General features: G+C 37.7%; 1 protein-coding gene across 5 annotated transcripts in view; it reads left to right on the forward strand.

Annotated features, from left to right (window-relative positions):
• The first annotated feature begins 2,982 nt into the window (after positions 1-2,982).
• Positions 2,983-20,489, forward strand: part of YTHDC2 (YTH N6-methyladenosine RNA binding protein C2) — a 95,976-nt gene continuing 78,469 nt past the window's right edge. For 3 of the 5 annotated variants that reach the window (XR_007461636.1, XR_007461637.1, XM_049649042.1), the window contains exons 1-7: positions 2,983-3,375; positions 4,557-4,647; positions 12,161-12,357; positions 13,676-13,875; positions 17,209-17,375; positions 17,892-17,994; positions 18,887-19,043. Coding sequence is in view for 1 of the 5 variants with exons in the window: in XM_049649042.1 (XP_049504999.1) it covers positions 3,195-3,375; positions 4,557-4,647; positions 12,161-12,357; positions 13,676-13,875; positions 17,209-17,375; positions 17,892-17,994; positions 18,887-19,043 (1,096 nt within the window). In the remaining 4 variants the exon portion in view is untranslated. Of the gene's footprint in view, positions 3,376-4,556; positions 4,648-12,160; positions 12,358-13,675; positions 13,876-17,208; positions 17,376-17,891; positions 17,995-18,886; positions 19,044-20,489 lie in introns of those variants that run through there. The other 2 variants (XR_007461638.1, XR_007461639.1) reach the window with 2 other exon arrangements.

Here is a 20,489-nt window from a genome sequence, read left to right on the forward strand (position 1 = left end):
AGTGGGCAGTTACTGTTCTTGCCCTTTATTTGGTGGTGTTATGATGTGATTACCTAGATGTGCAACCAAGAGAGGAGTGGCAAACACTCTCAGGATGGCAGAGGGGTAAGGTGGACAGTTGCTAGGTGACTGAGGGCATCCTGTGCCATGTTGAAATAATCAACCCTGGAGCCACCCTACCCTTAGACTTCTTGTTATATAAGGTAAGAAATGTCCTTACTTGGGTCTTTTTTTTTTTTTTTTTTTTTTTTTTTTTTTTTTTTTTTTTTTTTTTAAGAGAGAGAGGGAGAGAGTAAATGGGGCAGGGGCAGAGAGACAGGGGAATAGAAGATCTGAAGCAGGCTATGTGCTGACAGCAGACAGCCTGATGTGGGACTCGAACTCACAAACTGTGAGATCATGACCCGAGGGGAAGGCAGACACTTAACTGACTGAGCCACTCAGGCGCTCCACTTGGGGTCTTTTTTGCTTGGGTTTTCTGTCTATTGAAGTAAAAAGCATTGAACTATAACAGAATGCTAAGGCTGAGCCAGGAGCCAGGAATTACGGTAAGCACTTCATCTGCATAAAGGTAATATAATCTGATTTCATCCCGGTAATAACACTGTGACATGGGTGTTATCAGATCCATTTTATGGATGGGGAAATTAAAGCACAAGGAGGTTAAATAATTACATGAGGCTACACAATTCTAAGTGGTAAAAACAAGGATGAAAACTTTAGGTCTATTCTATGCCAAGGATAACTTGAAATCATTTGTAAATATCCTATACATTCCCTACTTTAATTTTTTCTCTGAAGCACATGTAAAAAGAATTGTGGTGTTTCACCTTCAGCACCCAGATATTTCCAGGGGTAAGGAAAAATACCAGAGAATGTAGGAGCTGGTTAACCTTATAATTTATTGCTACCTACCTTTGGGCAAGTATTTTTTATTTGAATGAACATATTCCCTATTCTTCGTAGGCACCAGGAATATAAGTATTTAGGCATTTAAAAAAGGCTTTAATTTTTTTTATTTTGAGAAAGAGAGAGAGAGAGAGAGCATGTGTACCAGGCTTGCAGGGTAGGGGAAGAGAGAAAGAGAGGGAGAGAGAAAATCCCAAGCAGGCTCTGTGCTGTCAGCATGGAGTCCGAAGATTTTTGACATTTGTTTAAAAAGAAAGGAAAGAATGAAAGAATGAACACAACATTAAATCAATGCTTGATACTTACATATTATACCATATTCACAACAATCCTATAAAATGAGTATTCAATAAGATGGGAAACCTGAACTTCAGCGTAAGTAGTCAAGCCACAAAACTAATGAATGATGGAGCCAATAAATGATGGAACTAAGAAGTTTTGGAGTGAGATTGAAAACAATATGTGTCTGGCCCCATATAAAATGTTTTGTCACAGGGGCGCCTGGCTGGCTCAGTTGATGGGAGTATGTGACTCCTGATCTCCCGGTTGAGAGTTTGAGCCCCACATTGGGTGTAGAGATTACTTAAAAATAAAATAATATAAAAGGAATTTAAAAAAATAAGTAAAAATGTTTTATCACAGCATATCTGGTGCATCCAGATATTATCTACCATCTGAGTTTTGTCTTGGAATGAAGCTGGCCTTCATTTTCTGCTTATTCAGAACTCATTCTAGTTGCCAACCAACCAAAGAGATTAGGAGTTCAAGGATTATGAAGAAAGTTTTCAGAGGGTAGAGATGAACAATCCCAATTCCAGATTCTAAAATATGGCTAACCAATGAATATTTCTCTGCAGTTTTTAGTTGCTGATGAAACCAACAAACAAGATAACCAAGGTTCCTGCGCTTGAGCCTATATTCTAATGAAAAGAGCAAATTATAAATAAATAAAATAATTTCAAACAGTGGTGAGAGTGATAACAGATTGATGTGAGAGAGCCTGTCTAGGTAACTGAGTCCTGCCTTAAATGATAAGAAAGAGGCATCCACATGGGGTACTGGGAGGAAGATTGTCCTAAGCAGGAGGAAACTATACAAAGTGGAGAGTTCCCCTGACAGTAATGAACTTGGTGTGTACAAGGGAAAGAAAGAAAGTAGTGCATTTGAGCACTGTTAAGTGAACATGAGAGTGGTGGAGATGAGATTCCTTGGAGGTAGGGCAGAGGCCAGTTCAGGCAGGGTCCTGAGACGGTCATGGTAAAAAATTGAGGGTTTTTAGTAGTTGCAATGGAGCACTACTGGAGTGCTTTATGTAGGAGGGTTATCCTACCTGGCTTATATTTTTAAAAAGATCACTCTGGTTGCTCTCTGCAGAATGGATCATGGGAAGGCCCGAGTGGAAGCAGTTAGGGTGGCTGTGACTAGGTTTATGTTAATGGAGTTGTATACAAGCAAGTCCAAACTCTCACAATCTTTGACCTTCCAAAATAAAGGGTTCCACCTTCCTATTCCATCATCTCAACTAACACTTATAACTATCATCTAACCATGTACTTGTTTATTGTCTGTCATTCTCATTTAGGATGGTCACATAAAATACGAGCCTTCTGTTAAAACTGCATTTCAGGTAGAATAACTTATTTTTACTATAGGTGTTCCCAAATATTGCATGGGAAATTCGAATACTAAAAAAACTATTCGTCACCTGAAATGCTAACAGACTGGGCAGCCTGCATTTTTATGAGCTAAATCTGGCAACGTGACCCCCCCTAGAATGTGAGTTCCATACGGGCAGGAACCACGTCTGTCCGGGCCCCAACGTACGCCTTGGGCTTAGTGTAGTGCCTGTCGGAACACGGTGGGAGCGCACACCTGCTCACGGAATGAATTAAAAAAGGATTTAAGGAAAGAATGAGTCAGTGAATAAAAGGCTGCACGAGAGCCCCTTGGTGCGGGGGACCTGTGGGTGGGCACGCGGGAAGACAGAGAAAACCGAGATTGGCCTGCTGCAGCGGGGAAGCGGACGCGCTGAGGTCACCGGCGCCTGCGGCCCCGGTGACGTCATCACGCCCGCGCTGCCGACCTCGCCTGGGCTTCAGCGGCGCCGGCTCCTCCTCTGCTGTTGTGGTGACGGGGTTGGGGGTAGGGGCGGGGTCTCTGGTGACCCTGGCCCAGCGCAGACAGTCTGCGGAGCGGTCCAGTCCCGGCGGTGGCCTTCTGCGCCTGTCATTGACCGTCAGCCGGCAGGCCTGGCCGCTCCCCCGAGGGGAGAACTTTTCAGGGCCATGTCCAGGCCGAGCAGCGTCTCCCCGCGGCCGCCCGCGCCTGGCGGCGGGGGCGGCCCCGCTCCGTGCGGTCCTGGGGGCGGAGGCCGGGCAAAGGGGCTGAAGGACATTCGTATAGACGAGGAGGTGAAGATCGCAGTCAATATCGCTCTGGAGCGCTTCCGCTACGGGGACCAGAGAGGTGAGGTTCCTGACAGGGACCCCGCCGGCTGCCCCGCCTCCCCCAAGCCCGGGCCCACCGAGTGAAGGGGCTGCCTCAGAGGTGGGAGGGCAGACCCGGGCCGTCCCCCGTCCCGGCCCGCACGGCGGCCGGGGGCCACGCTTGGTGGCCCTCTGTGGGATGCGCGGCGTCCTGCGCGTCTGCAGGGTGAAGGCACTTGCCCGGCATTAATCAGGTGAAAAGAGTCGGGTTGCTCCTTTACAGGGGGCGTTTCTTTCCCCAGAGAGAGGCCTGTAGGCAGCCTGGGGCGGCTTAGCCACAGCTTTTAGGTATTGGTGAGCCCCTACTTTTTTTTTTTTTTTTTTAAAGGAAATTGTGGCAGCCTTAGCGGAGGCATGTTTAAGCTACAGAAGTAGAAGAGAAGGAAATCAGGCAAATAAATGCATTGGGAACACGTAGTGCATTGTTTACATCCCGATAGCATCACCCTTAAACACTTAAAAACAATCAGACTTTGGTAGATGAAACGTTTCTCACACCTCTTAGGGTTAGAAGGCTGCTCGTCCTGGGTCACGCAGTGCAGAACGGGCAGCCGACCCGCGGTCATCAGTACAGCATATTGAGTGCCCAGTCCGGTTTGCTGGCCTAAATAGGGTACCCGTTCGTTAACCCGGAGTTTACGGTCCTGAACAGGCAATGACCTGGACAGAGTGAACTTACATTACACAGAGCCTCAGCAATAGTGTTTAACAACAAATCCAGTCTGAGATAAGTCTGTACCGTTTTGAAAGCAAGACCATGTGGAGTTTGACGTTGAGCATTCATAATGCTTGAGCATACTTCATCATGGAAGGAAGTGAGCCTTTTGTTAATGAAGCCAGTAAGGACAAGTTAAAAGAGTAAAATATGTTCATCAGTCATCGTACCAATTGAAGATTCCAGCCCAAATAAGAGTAATCTTTGGTGAACATTAGAGCCTTCTATCATATGTTTCTGTAATTTTTACTAATATCACAATTCTGGCAGACATTTAGTAGTTCTTGAATTAATATCTACTTTTCACGTAACCTATAAATTTGATTATTTGTATGATTTTTTTCATATTTTACATTTATGTGTCTATATTGAAGTACCTTGAAAGAAAATTGTATATTCCCAAATGGTACTTTGTGTTTTTTTTTTTTTTCTTTTTTTTCATGTAGAAATGGAATTTCCTTCCTCTTTGACCAGTACTGAAAGAGCCTTTATTCATCGATTGAGTCAGTCTCTTGGTTTGGTTTCTAAAAGTAAAGGGTAAGCTGATAGTTTTTCTTATTTAAAAAGAATTATTTGCCAAAAAAAGAGAAGTGTTTCTCTTGAAGTAGTTATTACTGTTTTAGATTCACATTCTTAATTATACTGTATGTAGATAAACTGATTCATGTCTGTACCAAACTCAGCTTTTTCCTTTTCCTCTTATCCTTCCCTCTTTTGTTTTCCCTTAGAGATTAAATAAATAAATAAATAAATAAAAATTTAAGATGTAAGAAAAATAGCTTAAAAGATGAAGTTGCTTGCTTGAGGAGGATGTTTTCTTTTTTCATAGAAACTAAGTCTCATTTTTTAAAAAGAGTGGATGGACTAAAGATAGTAAGTACAATTATTTACAGAACTATTTCTTTTCAGGTTACCATACTGTAGTGGTAACTTTAGAATACATAATCGTTTTCTTTCCTACCAACTTAAGAATCTTATGATTAGAAATGATTAAATAGAATGGACCAGGAAGAAACAGTATATTTTTTTCAGAGTCCCTCATCTGTAGGGGGGAAAAAGTCACTTGAACCATCCAAATTGAAGAACTCTAAAATTATGTGGAATGATTTCATTTTGGGAATAAGGATGGTGGGGTTGATATATAGCAGAGTTTCTTGGTATTGTCGCTATGAACATTTTAGACTGGGTAATTCTTTATTGTGGAAGGCTGTCTTGTGTATCGTAGGATATTTAGAAGTATATCTAACCATATTGATATGTGTCAGGAACACCTCCACCCACAGTTTTAACAACCAGAAATGCCTCTAGACATTGCCAGAATGTTCTGGGGAGCAAAATTGTGTCTGGTTAAGAGCCACCGAGAGGGGGAAAGGAAGATCAAATTTCAGCTTACCAGGGTTTAGGTTAAGAAGAGAGAAAAAAAATGACTGTTAGGTTAATATATTAATAAACAACAGGAATGTCTTAAGATGAAAGTATTTGGTGTAGGAATGTCTGGTATTTGAATGCCCACAGTGATACATTACTGAGTGACACGGGATTTAGCTTAGGTGAATGTGCCTTTTGTTTGTTTGTTTTTTGTTTCTGTGTTTCAGCTTTTATTTATTTATTTTTAATTTAATTTATTTTTTTAATTTACATCCAAGTTAGTTAGCATGTAGTGCAGCAGTCATTTCAGGAGTAGATTCCTTAATGCCCCTTACCCATTTAGCCCATCCCCCCTCCCACAACCTCCCTAGTAACCCTGTTTGTTCTCTGTATTTAAGAGTCTCTTATGTTTTGTCCCCATCCCTGTGTTTATATTTTTCCTTCTCTTCCCTTCTGTTCATCTGTTTTCTATCTTAAAGGCCTCATAGGAGTGAAGTCATATGGTATTTGTCTTTCTCTGACTGGCTAATTTCGCTTAGCATAATACCCTCTAGTACCATCCACATAGTTGCAAATGGGGTGAATGTGCCTTTTGAACATTACTAAGGCCAGTGTGCAAAGCAATGGTTAGGTTTCAATCATGCCCATAGCATAGTCCTCTGTGTAGGTTAAATACAGCACTTGAAAATGAAAAGAGTACAGGGCCATAATCCTTTATCCAAGAATACCTGGACTAAGTAGATTTTGAGATTCAGATTTTAGGAACATTTTAGGATTTTTTTGCAGTATGTTATGTAATAACTCCTCGTAAGGTGCAGGCATCACCTTTAATCACAATATTTCTGCCGAAAAATATAGGCTGTTCACAGTAAGATAAATACTGGAAACAGCCTGTCAATGTAATCAGGTTTTGATACCAACTGAAGTTGTTGCTGTCAACTTTAAAACCGGCAGTTATTTTACCAGCAGAAGATGGGTTTCTTTGGAAGTAGAGAGTTGCCATGTGGGACAAGCAGGCTAGTGTACAAAACCATCCGAAAGTCCAACAAACAGAAGAGAGGAACATTATTTTATGGAGAAGAAGGAGGAAGTTGGGAGGGGTTGTTTTGAACAAAAGTCCATTGGAGAGAAGCAAGAAATTCAGGGTGATGTTGGTTTCTCAATTGGCTGGGTTGCTGGGGTGGTTGATTTCTTGTAGAAGATGCAGTGTACATCTTTTCCTGTTGGGGCTTGTAATTGAATCTACTTTCCTCTGGAGGAGTCTTCTGTTGGGTCTGTAATTGACAATTTTTCCTGTAATTGACATGAGTGGTTTGGCTTTCCCTACCAGCCTCCTCTTCTAGCATCCCCAGTCCACTTTAATGAGGTTTCCTTTTATTAATTTTCACATTGCAAACTTAGAAAGATCTTCCAGTTTTCATTGTTGTTTGGGTTGAAGAGTTGCAGATACAAGGGGTGCCTGGGTGGCTCAGTCAGTTGGCTGAACATCCGACTTCCACTCAGGTCATGATCTCACAGTTTGGGGGTTCGGCCCCGCATTGGGCTCTGTGCTGACAGCTCAGAGCCTGGAGCCTGCTTGGAATTCTGTATCTCCTGCTCTCTCTGTCCCTCCCCTGCTTATTCTCTGTGTCTCTCTCTCAAAATATACAAACATTAAAAAAAATATTAAAAAAAAGTTGCTTTTAGAGGTTTCAGGTCTGTCTTAACAAATGTCTGTTGTAAAGCAGCTATATCATTTCTATGGTTAAACTTTTTTTTTAAATTTTTTTTTTAACGTTTATTTATTTTTGAGACAGAGAGAGACAGAGCATGAACGGGGGAGGGTCAGAGAGAGGGAGACACAGAATCTGAAACAGGCTCCAGGCTCCGAGCTGTCAGCACAGAGCCCGACGCGGGGCTCGAACTCACGGACCGCAAGATCATGACCTGAGCCGAAGTCGGCCATTTAACTGACTGAGCCACCCAGGTGCCCCTAAACTGGTTTTGAATTATAAATAGTTAACTTCGAAATGACCATTAGAAATTACTCTTAGAGGGGTGCTTGGGTGACTCAGTCGGTTAAGTGTCTGACTCTTGATCTCAGCTCAGGTCTTGATCTCAGGGTCGTGAGTTCAAGCCCTGTGTGGGACTCTGTGCTGGGTATGGAGCCTACTTAAAAAAAAGAAAAGAAAAAGAAATTACTCTTAGTAAAGAAGTCCATTGGAATAGTCTACCTCTGTTTTTGTTCAGTAGCATAACTGTTTAAGGGATGATCCAGAATGGAGAAACCTGGGGAAAGGTAGAGAGCAAGATAGAAGCTATCAGGACAAGAAAAGGTGGGTGAGACAGAGAGAGGAAAAAAGATGCTAAGGGAAACAAGGCAACCCTGCCTTCTTATCTAGTCCATAGTTCCTATTCCTAGTGCTCTGCAAGCCCTCTTAGGATATTTCTTAGTGCTTTCCCTCCCCAATTTATCATTGATTAAAGGTAGTATAGTGTTTATCTAGTGTTCCTTGTGATTTTCAAATGCCTTTACTTGTTTTCATATGTATGAAGAACTTCTTACACGTTCTTTCTTTTTATTTGCATGAGAATGTGTACGTGACTTATATTTTCATGGGTTTTTCTGTTCACTTTTGAGTAAACGTTTTTTTTTTTTTTCTTTCTTCCCCCAGTGCCTAGCATAACTTCATTAACTTAATAAGATAGTTTTTCTGCCTTTTTTTTTTTTTCTTTTGTACCTGGCATCATGGTTCCTTAATATGTATTTGAGAGAGAGCCTGTGGAGGAAAAGGCAGGAAACCTGGATTTGACTCCTAGTCTCTTACTACCTGGTTCTCTAGCTTTGGTCATGGCCCTTAACTTAAAAAAAAATTTTTTTTTTTTTTAATGTTTATTTACTTTTGAGAGAGGGAAAGAGACACAGAGTGTATGCTGGGGAGGGTCAGAGAGAGAAGGAGACACAGAATCCGAAGCAGGCTCCAGGCTCTGAGCTATTAGCATAGAGCCCTACACGGGCTCAAACTCCCAAACTGAGATCATGACCTGAGCCGATGTTGGACGCTTAACCAACTGAGCCACTCAGGCGCCCCTAAGTAGGTTATTTAATCCTCACAATAGTCTTAACCAGTAGATTCTATTAATAATGTCTGGTACCTGTATAACAGATGGGACAGTTCAGGGTTGGAGAGGTTAAGTGATTTTCCCCAAGGTCACATGGCTAGTGAGTGGCAGAGCCAGGATTTGAATATAGTTAATGTTTAGTTTTTGATGTTTACAGTGAGTTCATGGTGATGTCCTAGGAGCAGTGAGCAGTTAAAATCGAATTATTAGATAGGTCTCATCTTTAAGTTGCTTATAGTCCAAAGTCACAGAATGAACAAATGTACCACAATTATAGTGTCCATGATATGAGAGCAGCTTTGTTTAGGGACAAAGCTAACTGGTTGGTTTATTAATTTCCACATAGTCATAAAATAAAGTACAAATTAGGATGATAATAGACTTTAATAAATCTGCAATTCTGTATTACAGTATGAGGAAGAAAATGGTTTGGAGTTAGGTCTTTGCATCTTTCTGCATAATGGAAGTATAAACTAAGGAAATAGGAAATTACACATTTGCAAAGCATCATACAAATATGTATTATTTTTTGAGAGATTAGGTCCTTGGTGGTTGTGAACTTTTTAAGTCATTTCAGATTTTGGCTCCTTAGCTGATTTTTTTAAAGTGTCTATGGATTTGGAGAGTGGAGAATAATAAGGCATAGGGTGGTATTTGAGTTAAGTGTTGAGTAACATACTGTGTAAATTGATAAATTGATTAATATTAAAATTGCATCAAATTTGATGAGTTATTTTTCCTTAAGAGGAAGCCAAAACTTAATTATAGCATGTATTGATTACTTTCACACTTTGAAAGTTAGATACTATGATGTTCATGCCTATAATTTTAGCACATTTACTTTTATATTAAAAATTGCATATGGAGCTTACATTTCATTATTTGAAAAAATTATTGTGGCATTAATGTATTTAGCATCTCTTCCACATTATGCGGCTAGTTTCTAGTTAACTTTGCTTTGAAAAGGAGTCTCTCTTTTTTTTTTTATTATTTTTTTTAATGTTTATTTATTTTCTTGAGAGACAGAGTATGAGCAGGGGAGGGGCAAAGAGTAAAACACAGAATCTAAAGAGGCTCCAGGCTCTGAGCTGTCAGCACAGAGCCGGATGCGGGGCTTGAACTTACAAGTGGTGAGATCATGACCTGAGCCGAAGTCGGACGCTCAACCGACTGAACCACCCAGGTGCCCCTGAAAAGGAGTCCCTTAATGGTTTTGTTCAAAGAGTAGTGCCAATTTGGGATGAAAGCAAAATGAGACCTCAGCGTGTTTACATAGTAGGACAAATCTCTGCTAGATTGAATGTTTTCATCCTCAAAACAACGATGCAAATATTTTACCAAACATTTCACTCATCTTTTTATCATTTATCAGTGTCACCGTGGAGCTAAATATGGTAGGAATGAGCACTGAGAGCTACAAGTAGAATCTTTTACTAAAACATGAAAACTACCAAGTTGATAATACCTTTCTGCCCCCTCACCTATGTTCAAAGTGAATTCAGTACATTTTGAATGGTAATGGTTGAGTACTCACACATGCTTAGTTTGGGTTCTTTTTGTACATAAATGATGTATTCTTAGTAGGCAGCCTCTGTTAGGAAAGTTTGAATCTGACTGATTTTAGTTGTGAGCTTATTGAGGAGAGTATGTTTTACTTAACTGTAATCCCGGCTTCTAGCATAGCACCTGGCATAGAATAGGGGCTTAATATATGATTAATGATTGATTGAATGAATGGAATAAAATTAGTTACAGGTGAAATATAGCATAGCTTTCCCAAGACAACTTCCAAGAAAATTAAAGCATCTTGGAACTGACAGAAATAGTAGAGATTTTTGAATTAAGTTGTATACAGTGTCAGAGAGATAAAATGGTTTTTGATCACACAGCTAGTTAGTTGAAAGATTTTTTACTAGGTGAACACAAGCCTTCCGAGTCTTGCTCTAGTGATCATTCCAGCACACTTCCAGCCCTCTGTAGTTAAAATTTTTATGAAGTAAATGGGGAATGGATGATTAAGTCTATAACGACTGTGCTGAATTTTCAGAAAGGTCCATAGAAAAGAACCTACTACAGAGATCATCTTTTAGAATCCAGCAATTGTCATTTACCATGGAAATAACTGGAATTCCTAGATCAGGTTAAATTTAGTTACTTCATTTTTATCCCATAATTTCAAGATGACTAAACACTTTTTAAAAAGCAGATGACAGCACCGAAAGCTTATAATCCATTAAAGCATTCCATAAAACGTTTCCAGAAATTAAAAACCTTGGTAAATCAAAAGCCTCACTTAAGAAGTCTTAGAGAGCTAAAACTGTATAGGTTAATCTCCAGTTTTATGTTATTTTTACGGTGAAGATTTTGTTGAAAATTTTAAATCTAATGAAAATTAGAAAAACTGTACATATACTTACCATTGTATTTGTGGCTTTGTTGCTCATTTCTGTAATATAATAGTGACATTAACAAATGATAGAACCTTTTATGAAGTATTTTGGGTAACTTTTTAAAAATAAGTGATTTTTTTTTTCCCAGACTAAAACTATAATAACAGCTTTAATTCATTTAATGCTTATTCTGCTCAACTTACTCAAACATTAACAGATGTTTTCCCTTAACATGCATTATCTTATTTAATCATATGAATAATCATTTGAGGCAGGTATTATTATTATCGTAGGCTCAGAGCTGTTAAATAATTTGCTTATGGTCCCAACAACTACTAAGTGGTAGAGCTAGGATTCAAACCCAGGTTGGTATGCTTTTAGAGCTTGCGCTCTTTTCTAGTACTATATCGTACTGGATTATAGACATGCATTATTAAACCATTCAAAACACGTTTGAGGACTTCCTGTGTGTCTAACATTATACCTAGTACTCTAGAAGCTACAAAAGTCAAAAAAGACATTGTCAGTCTGGATCAGTTGAAGAAATAAATATACCTACATCAAATCATTTGAGAACTGTTATAAATCACCATTACCTTATAACTGAAGGCTAGAGCCAGAAGCTTTGAAAAATTTGTTTTTTTCTCCCCATATGCATATAAAAATACTTATCAGTAATGTTGATTTATGCTTTTTTGGTCCAACCACTAAGCTTGGTTCTTTTAACAGGTTTTCATGGGATGTGACATTACCAGCATACTATGGAAACGTTCAGTGGGATATATTAGTCTGGACAGTGAACCATAACTTTTTAATGATCATTTTTAGATTCTGTTGTTCAACAGATTGGTTTTCTCCCTCTGTATGCTTCCAGCATATATTAACTGGTGATGTTTCATCCACCATGAAGTCTGCTAAGACTAGACTTTAACATTTGTGGGTAAGTAAGCCATTTTTGCAGTTTAAAAACTGGATTGGTAGCATTTTGAAACTTTAATTGAAAATGGTCTTTTGGCCACTTCAGCACCAAACCCCTCCTTATTGAATTTTTGGGGATTTTCAGCATCTTCTCACAAAGCATTTTGATTTTTTCCAATGTTTTGCTTAAGACGTGTTGCCTAAGTAGGCATACATCATATGTGAACCAATTGACTATATATAGTAAATAAATGATTTTTATTAATATTCAGAAAGGGAGCAAATAGATACCTAACTGTGAAGAAGAAAGATGGATCAGAAACAGCTCATGCAATGATGACCTGTAATTTGACTCATAATACAAAACATGCTGTTAGGAGCCTAATTCAAAGATTTCCTGTCACCAATAAAGAGCGTACTGAACTTCTGCCTAAAACAGAAAGAGGAAATGTGTTTGCAGTTGAAGCTGGTATGTATTTTCTGGGGGAGCTTCCTTGTTTATCCTATTAATTGATGACTGTTCTTTTTCCATTTTAAATTAATTAAAAAAAACACTAAGATGCAGTAAGGTTTCTCAGTTTGAATAGTCTGTTAGAAATGATGAAGAACTGTGAAAATTTGGGAATGAAATGCAGTGTTAAGGCATGTCATGAAGTTAGACGAATCTTTAAGTGTCACAGTAATAGCTATCATTTTTGGAGCACTTATTGTGTGCTAGGCAGGATACTAAACTCTTTATAGAGGGCCTCATAGCAACCCTCCCAAGGTAAGAATTTCCTCTATTTCAAGGGTGAGTAGACTGGGGTGCAGAGCAGTAAAATAATTTGTTCAAGGCTACTCAACCAGCCCATAAACTGCAGAGCTGGGATTTGGCTCCAAGGTCTGGACTTTGCTGTATTAATGTTGCCGAGGCACGCTAATGAGTGCGATTTTGAACTGGGGCTTTAGCTTCTGGTAAGAGGACAGAGTCTTCATTACACTAACTTGCTGAAAGCTAGATAAATGATACATTTAGGTTATAGAATGAAGCTGTAATTTTATTATTTGGAAAAATAACTTCCTAGTGAGAAAACCATTAATAACCTAAAGCAACAGATTTCATAATTTCCATCGTCTGTTGGAGTAGGTTTGCAGAGTGTAGCAAACACATGGTCTTAGATAGCGAGGGAATTAAGTTTTAAATACATGCACACAAAAATGTTTTGAATTATGTGAAGAATATAAAACATTATGCTTTTTTATTCTTGTCTTATTAATTAAATGTAGCTGTTGGCAAAAATTCTCAATTAGGAAATTTGTTAAGCATTAGGACTTTATGTTTACACATATCATTCTATCTGTTCACATAAATCTTACATAGTTAGCTTTAAACACAGAGAATATTTTTCTTTTCATAACGTGTTTTCATATTGTACATAACAGACTTTATAAATAATGCACATTGTTACCTACTTACAAAATTTTAATTTTTTGTGTGTAATTATTGATAGAAGCAACCCTGAAAACTGTTTTAGGATATCAGAATCATGTTTTATTTTTAGTGGGTATGGAGTGATTGATTTTTGTTTGTAAATGTTATGCATGAGAAATACTTTTAGAAATTTGCTTTCTAATTACTACTGAAATTTATAACTTATTTTTTAAAGAATATTAAGCATAGAGTACAACACTAAGCTATTGCTTGCTAACTTCATACAGACTGAAGAGAGAAATTACTTATCTTTGTGTGTAATGCTTTTTAAAAAATGTTGATCATAAATGTTTTTGTTTTTTGTTCATTTTCAAAGAAAACCGGGAAATGAGCAAAACGAGTGGGCGACTCAACAATGGCATACCTCAGATTCCAGTGAAAAGAGGAGAATCTGAATTTGATTCTTTCAGGCAGTCTCTGCCAGTGTTTGAGAAACAAGAAGAAATTGTTAAAATAATTAAAGAAAATAAAGTAGTTTTGATCGTAGGAGAAACTGGGTCTGGAAAGACTACACAGGTTGGTTTCTTCTTTGTTGTTTATGGAAGAAAAAATATTTTTTTCCACATGGCAGTTTTATAACAAATTTATACTACATGTATTTTAACAAAAACAACCCCTTTTGGGTACTTTAATGTTTATTTCAAAAATAAATTGTTACTGGGAGTATGTTTTGAGAATTGGTAGAAAGGAAATGTTTTAAAATATTTTTAAACTAGCACCTTGGGCCTCCATTTAAATAGAAGCGGGGATGTGGTTTGGCCTCATGAAAGGAATATGGACTGGGCTAGTCTTGTTAACCTCTGTGAGCGGGAGCCCTCATTTGTAAAATGGAGCTAATACTTGCTCCCGTTCACCATGACTTTTAGAGAGGTCTATAAAGTGCCTGTCAGTGTTTTGTGCATAGGAGTTAAACTAACAGCAATATTAATAATACCAAACGTTAATATAAAGTTGACTGTAGACATTGAGGCCTGCGCAGGTCCCAACCTGTCTGTGGTTTGGGGTTGCTATCTGCCTCATAAAGGAAAGTAGAGGGTTTATCTTCTGGGAAGACAAAGTCATCTTCTCCTCTGAAAAAGCCTCCTACATAGTTAGCTTTGGCTTTTCTGGGAATAGGGAGGCAGGGATTGAGGCCTCCTGAGTCTGGGTTTTCAGCTGAGGTAGAGAAGACCGTGTTTATAACCAGAAAAGTATTTAGTGGTGTTTTAAATATTATGCCTACATGCCTGTTATCTGTTAGATATCCTAAAAATGATTTCTCTCAGTTTTTTGTTTGCTCTGTAGCTTTACTTTATGGTATCTTGTGTATTAGCTTTACTAATTATTTATTTAGTCACATCTGTCAATCTTTTTTTTAGGGCTTTGAGCCATGCTGAGAAAGGCATTTCCTATCCCAAGATTAAAAAACATTTTCCTATAAATACTTTATTCTAGTATTTTTGTATTTATAGTCTTAAAAATCCATCTGGAATTTATAATATCATGTCAGGTAGGAATCCATCTTACTGTTTTGTTCATGTTAATATCTAGTTGTTCCGATATAATTTTTATTTAATTATCTTTTCCCCCCTCACTTAAGGTAGCACTTTTGATCAAACGAAGTTTCTATAGTACTTGGGTCTATTTCTGGAATTTTTGTTATCTGTCTTTAATTATTTTTGCACCAGGATCCCTCTTTTTTGCTTTTTGTCGTTTTACAGTATGTAGCATAATATTCCAGTTTATTATCTTCTCTTCTTAAATATTTCCTAAGAGAAAATTATTTCCTTAAATATTTCCTATTTGTGTTCATTTATGCTTCTGTATAAACTAGTCAAGTTTAAAAAAATCCTAGAGGCTGAAACATGCATGGAATGATGCTCTCTCTCTCACTTACAGTTAAATGAAATCAAAACAATGATTATATTTTTCAACTATCAGAGGGGCAGAAACTAAAACATTAACGATACATATTTGCATAGGTGTTGGGAAAGCAGCATCTTCTGCTTTATGGGCAGGGTATAAATTGTTTTGGAGAGCGATTTGATAATACTTCTCTCCAATTTAAATTTACATACTCTTGGGGTGGCTGGGTGGCTCAGTTGGTTTAGTATCTGACTCTTGATTTCAGCTCAGGTAATAATCCTGGGGTCATGGGATCTAGCCCTGTGTTGGGCTCTGTGCTGAGCATGGAGTCAGCTTGGGTCTCTCTCTCTCTCTCTCCCTCTGCCCCTCTCCCCTGCTCTCTCTAAAACAAACAAACAAACAAAACCCACCTTAAAACATTTACATGCTCTTTCATCTGACCTGTGTGTGTGTGTGTGTGTGTGTGTGTGTGCGCACACACACACACACACACACCTTTTTTTTTTAATATTCATTTTTGAGAGAGAGAGAGATCACGAGCAGGGGAGGGGCAGAGAGATAGAGAGAGAGAGACAGACAGACAGACACAGAATCCAAAGCAGGCTCCAGGCTCTGAACTGTCAGCACAGAGCCCAGTGTGGAGCTTGAGCCACAAATCATGAGATCATGACCTTAGCCAAAGTTGGACGCTTAACCGACTTTGCCATCTAGGTGCCCCTGCATATATATCTTTATAAAAGTTTGTGAAGATAGATATTCACTGCAGCAGTTTTTATAATAGCAAGCAGTAATATCAGTAACTTAAAAAAACTAGAAATTATTTAACATGATATTTGTTAAATTATAGCACATCCCTAGGATGGAATATTCAGCTATTAGAATGGATTAGGTAGATCTGAGTATTAAGTGAAATCTGCAAATTTTATAAACATTAAGTACGGTAATCGCTTTGTGTGAATAAAAGCCTGTTAATATACACAAATATTCTAAATTGTGTAAACACTTTTTCCCTGAAACAGTTCATAAGAAGTAGTAGTTATTTTTTAAAAATAGTTATTTTTGAAAGAGAGAGAGGGAGGCAGAGAGAGAACGTGAGTGGGGAAGGGGCAGAGAGAGAGGGAGACACAGAATCTGAAGTAGGCTTCAGGCTCTGAGTTGTCAGTACAGAGCCTGATGTGGGACTTGAACTTACGAAATGTGAGATCATGACCGGAGCCAAAGTCAGATGCTTAACTGACTGAACCACCCAGGCGCCCCAATAGTAGTTACTTTTTTGGAGAATACTGGTAGTGGTACGGTAAGAAAGACTTACTTTTTAAGTCCTTCTGACATGTACATCCCAGTATTAGGCTATTTTTGTTTTCTTTATGCTTTTCACTATTTAAAAAAATTCCAGTGGAATTTTGATTGTTGTTTCATTGACTTTATAGAATAATTTGGATAGAATTGACATTTTTGAAGTATTGATTATTTCTATTCAAGATTGTGTCCTATTTATTCAGTTAGTGTTTTTTAGTTGTATTTTATATTTGTGGAATTTGTTTTTGTGCAAGCCTTATTTCTCTGTGAATTTGGTTTTTTTACAAAATTTTTTTTAAAGTTTATTTATTTATTTGAGAGAGTGAGCAGGGGAGAGGCAGAGATAGAGATAGAATCCCAAGCAGGCGCCTTGCTGTCAGCACAAGAGCCTGAGGTGGGGCTCGATCCCAGGTACTGTGAGATCATGACCTGAACTGAAACCAAGAGTCAGATGCTTAACCAACTGAGTGCCCCTGTATGAATTTGTTTTTAGTATTTTCATTTTAGTTTCTCTTGTGAATCAGATCTTTGAAAATTATATTTTCTAGCTGATTGTTAAGAGTTACATAAAAGTTGTTGATTTTATGATTATTTGGACACGTTACCAAACTTTTCTAATTCTAGTAGTTTTTCAGTTGTGATTGACTTGGACTTTCTGGGTATATAGTCATGTCATTTTATAGTACTTTAAAACTTTCATTTCAGATTCCTCAGTTCCTTTTAGATGATTGCTTTAAAAATGGTATCCCCTGCCGTATATTTTGTACCCAGCCAAGAAGGTTAGCAGCTATTGCTGTGGCTGAAAGAGTTGCTGCAGAGAGAAGAGAAAGGATTGGTCAAACGATTGGATATCAGATCCGATTAGAAAGCAGGTAACCATGGTTCTCCTGTAGCCTAGCATTCTTAGAAAAGATTAATGTTTATATGTCATTAAATAGGGACTATGTTAGTCGAAAAGTTAGATGATCATTTTGCTCCAAGTAAGTCTTTGATAGGATGTTGAGGTCATGTCTGAACTTCATAAGGTTTTGAATACATAGTTGAAGAAAGAGTTTGGGCCATGGATAAAAATCCCATTTCATAGGGGGATTTATGATCGAATACAAGTTATTTTGCCTCCTTAAGGTTTTTTAAAAAAAAAAATCTATTTAATGGTTTCTTAAAATAATTAATAAAAGGCTGTTAGTAATAAAAATTTTGTGAGTTCGTCAGGTATAAAATACATATTTCAATAACTTGGCTAATAAAGCATACAAACTGCTATGCTATATTAGTAACTTTAACATTTATAAAACTTACATATGAGATTAGCATTTAATGTAACCATGTTTTAATTACATTTATGAGTTGTAATTGTGTGCTTTATTTTTGTTTTTTTTTTTAAAAAGGGTTTCTCCAAAGACACTTCTGACATTTTGCACTAATGGGGTATTGCTTCGTACATTGATGGCGGGAGATAGTACATTGTCGACTGTGACACATGTTATTGTGGTAAGAATATTGCTGAGTTTTGCCGTATACAGCTCAGATTGCTTAAGAATTTGAATATGTAATTAATTATATTTTTAGAATAGAATAGGGGTGAAAGCCAGTTTTTTTTTGAACAGTTATTATAATGAAGTTACTTTTTATTGCCTGTAATTATTAGAAATAAATTTTACTTGTATTAAGTAAAGAATTCTTACCATTAGGTTTTATGAGGGCAAATTAAATGTATAGGTAGATTTTCAAAAAGTGCTTTTTATATGTGAAAATGATACAACTACTTAGCGTTCCTCAGAATGGGGTGAAAATTTTCTTTTTTTTCTCTCTCTGCTTAGTCATCTGATTCCACCTTTGGCTAATACGTATTTCCCAGTCCTCGCTTTATAGTCCTTTAACTTCATAGTTAAGCTGCTAAATTAAGTAGCTGTTGATGAAGTAGATGAATTACCACCTTATTAAAAAGTTGTAAGCTTTTATCCAGTTTGTGTCAGAAAACAATTAGATTAAGTTTTAGAAGCTTGCAATAAGCAGCTTTAGAAAACTTATTAGTTTTGTTCATTCAAACCAAAGGGCGCACCTGTACCCTGATGCTAATTGAAGCATGTTTAAGTAGATTGTATATTTATCAAAAGTATGTTAAATTAGACTCCACTAATTCTGAATTTGTTGTAGTTTGTATGTCTTTTATATTATGTTAAGAGGCAGTGCTTTGTTTCAGTTGGTTGTTAATGTCTGATTATTTCTGAATTGTCCATAATACAACACTTTCACGAGTACCAATCGGCCTTGTTCACATTTAATTTGAATTACTATAAAACCCAGCAGCCCCATAATTTTAAAGGCTTAGTCATCCATAATGTTTTAACTATTCCATGGTTTTATTTTTTGTTTACTGCAGGACGAAGTACATGAAAGGGATCGATTTAGTGATTTTTTACTTACAAAGTTAAGAGATCTGTTGCAAAAGCACCCAACTTTGAAACTTATTCTTTCTAGTGCCGCCTTGGATGTAAATCTTTTTATAAGATATTTTGGAAGTTGTCCAGTGATCTATAGTAAGTTAAATTGTCAGATTTCTTCTAGGATTTTAATGAAAGTATACTTTTGGCATGATTATATTTATTGTAATAGGAATTGGGGAATGTTCTGAAGTAGAGTGCATCCATTTCTGTTTTCTCTGAGACCTGCCTCCTAATCATTCATCTGTATATATTTCCATCCTCTCCTTTTCCACCTATACTCGTTGATATTGTGTTGTGAGACAGTTTTTCATTCTTAAAAGGAAATGTGCTTTATTGTGGTCCTGTATCCTCCTTCAATTCTGTCCTACAGCTTCCCCTTTATTGCTAGACTCCTTGAAAAGAGCAGTCTACACTCCTGTGTTTACTTCCTGTGTACTTTTTTTTTAATATGATTTTTTTATTTAAAAAAAACGTTTATTTATTTTGAGAGAGCGAGTGAGCAGGGGAGGTGTAGGGGTTGAGGGAGACAGAGGATCCCCAGCAGGCTCCATGCTGTCAGCACAGAGCATGATGCAGGGCTCGAACTTACAAACCGTGAGGTCATGACTTGAGCTGAAACCAAGAGTCAGACGCTTAACCGACTGAACCACCCAGGAGCCCCTAAGCAGCTATTTTAATATTTCATAATATGAATGTATCATGATTTATTTAACCATTTATTTTTGAACACTCAGATTGGTTCTAGACTCTGCTCATCCCCCCTCCATAAACAGTGTTATAATAAACATCCTGTATGTATATCCTTATATACTGGTGCTCTTATTTCTAGGGATAGATTCCTGAAAGTACAATTGTTGAGTAAAAGAGTGTATCTGTTTTTAATTTTGACAGCTTTTGCCATTTTACTCTTTCAAAGAGCTGAGATGATTTATATTTCTGTAGTGTATGGGGCTGTTCACTCATGTATTGTTACCAGTATTGTTTTGATACTGATATAATTGCCAAGCCTACTATTTAAATTTTACACAAAAATCTTACTTAAATTTTCCATATTTCTCATGGTTGGCCCCTCTTTTTTGTATGTGAAATGCTCACATCCCAGAATTTATTTGACAACACTGTCTCCTAATTCTGCATTAGCACTTGTACCCTCATGGTCTCCTTGGTGGGCTTCTCTTTTGCATGGTGCTTATATATTGGTATTCTTTGGGATTATTCCCTTGATCCTTTTTTTTTTTTTCCTTCTTTCTCATTCATCTTCCCTTCCTTCTTCCTTCCTTTGTTTTCCTCTTCTTTCCTGGTCTGTGCTGTACTCTACTAGGTACTAGAGATGCACAGGTAGTTTCCCTGGAAGCTCTCATTCATGCCTGTGGCTTCTACTTTCTTTTTATACTCATGGACCCTGAATCTTTGTTTCTGTTTATTTTTTGTTTATTTTGAACATTTTCTTTAAGTAAGCTTTATGCCCAGAGTGGGGCTTGAACTCATGACCCCCTGAGATCAAGAGTCCCATGCTCTACCAACTGAGCCAGCCGGGGG

Source organism: Panthera uncia (assembly GCF_023721935.1).
Source record: "Panthera uncia isolate 11264 chromosome A1 unlocalized genomic scaffold, Puncia_PCG_1.0 HiC_scaffold_17, whole genome shotgun sequence".
Taxonomy (NCBI): domain Eukaryota; kingdom Metazoa; phylum Chordata; class Mammalia; order Carnivora; family Felidae; genus Panthera; species Panthera uncia.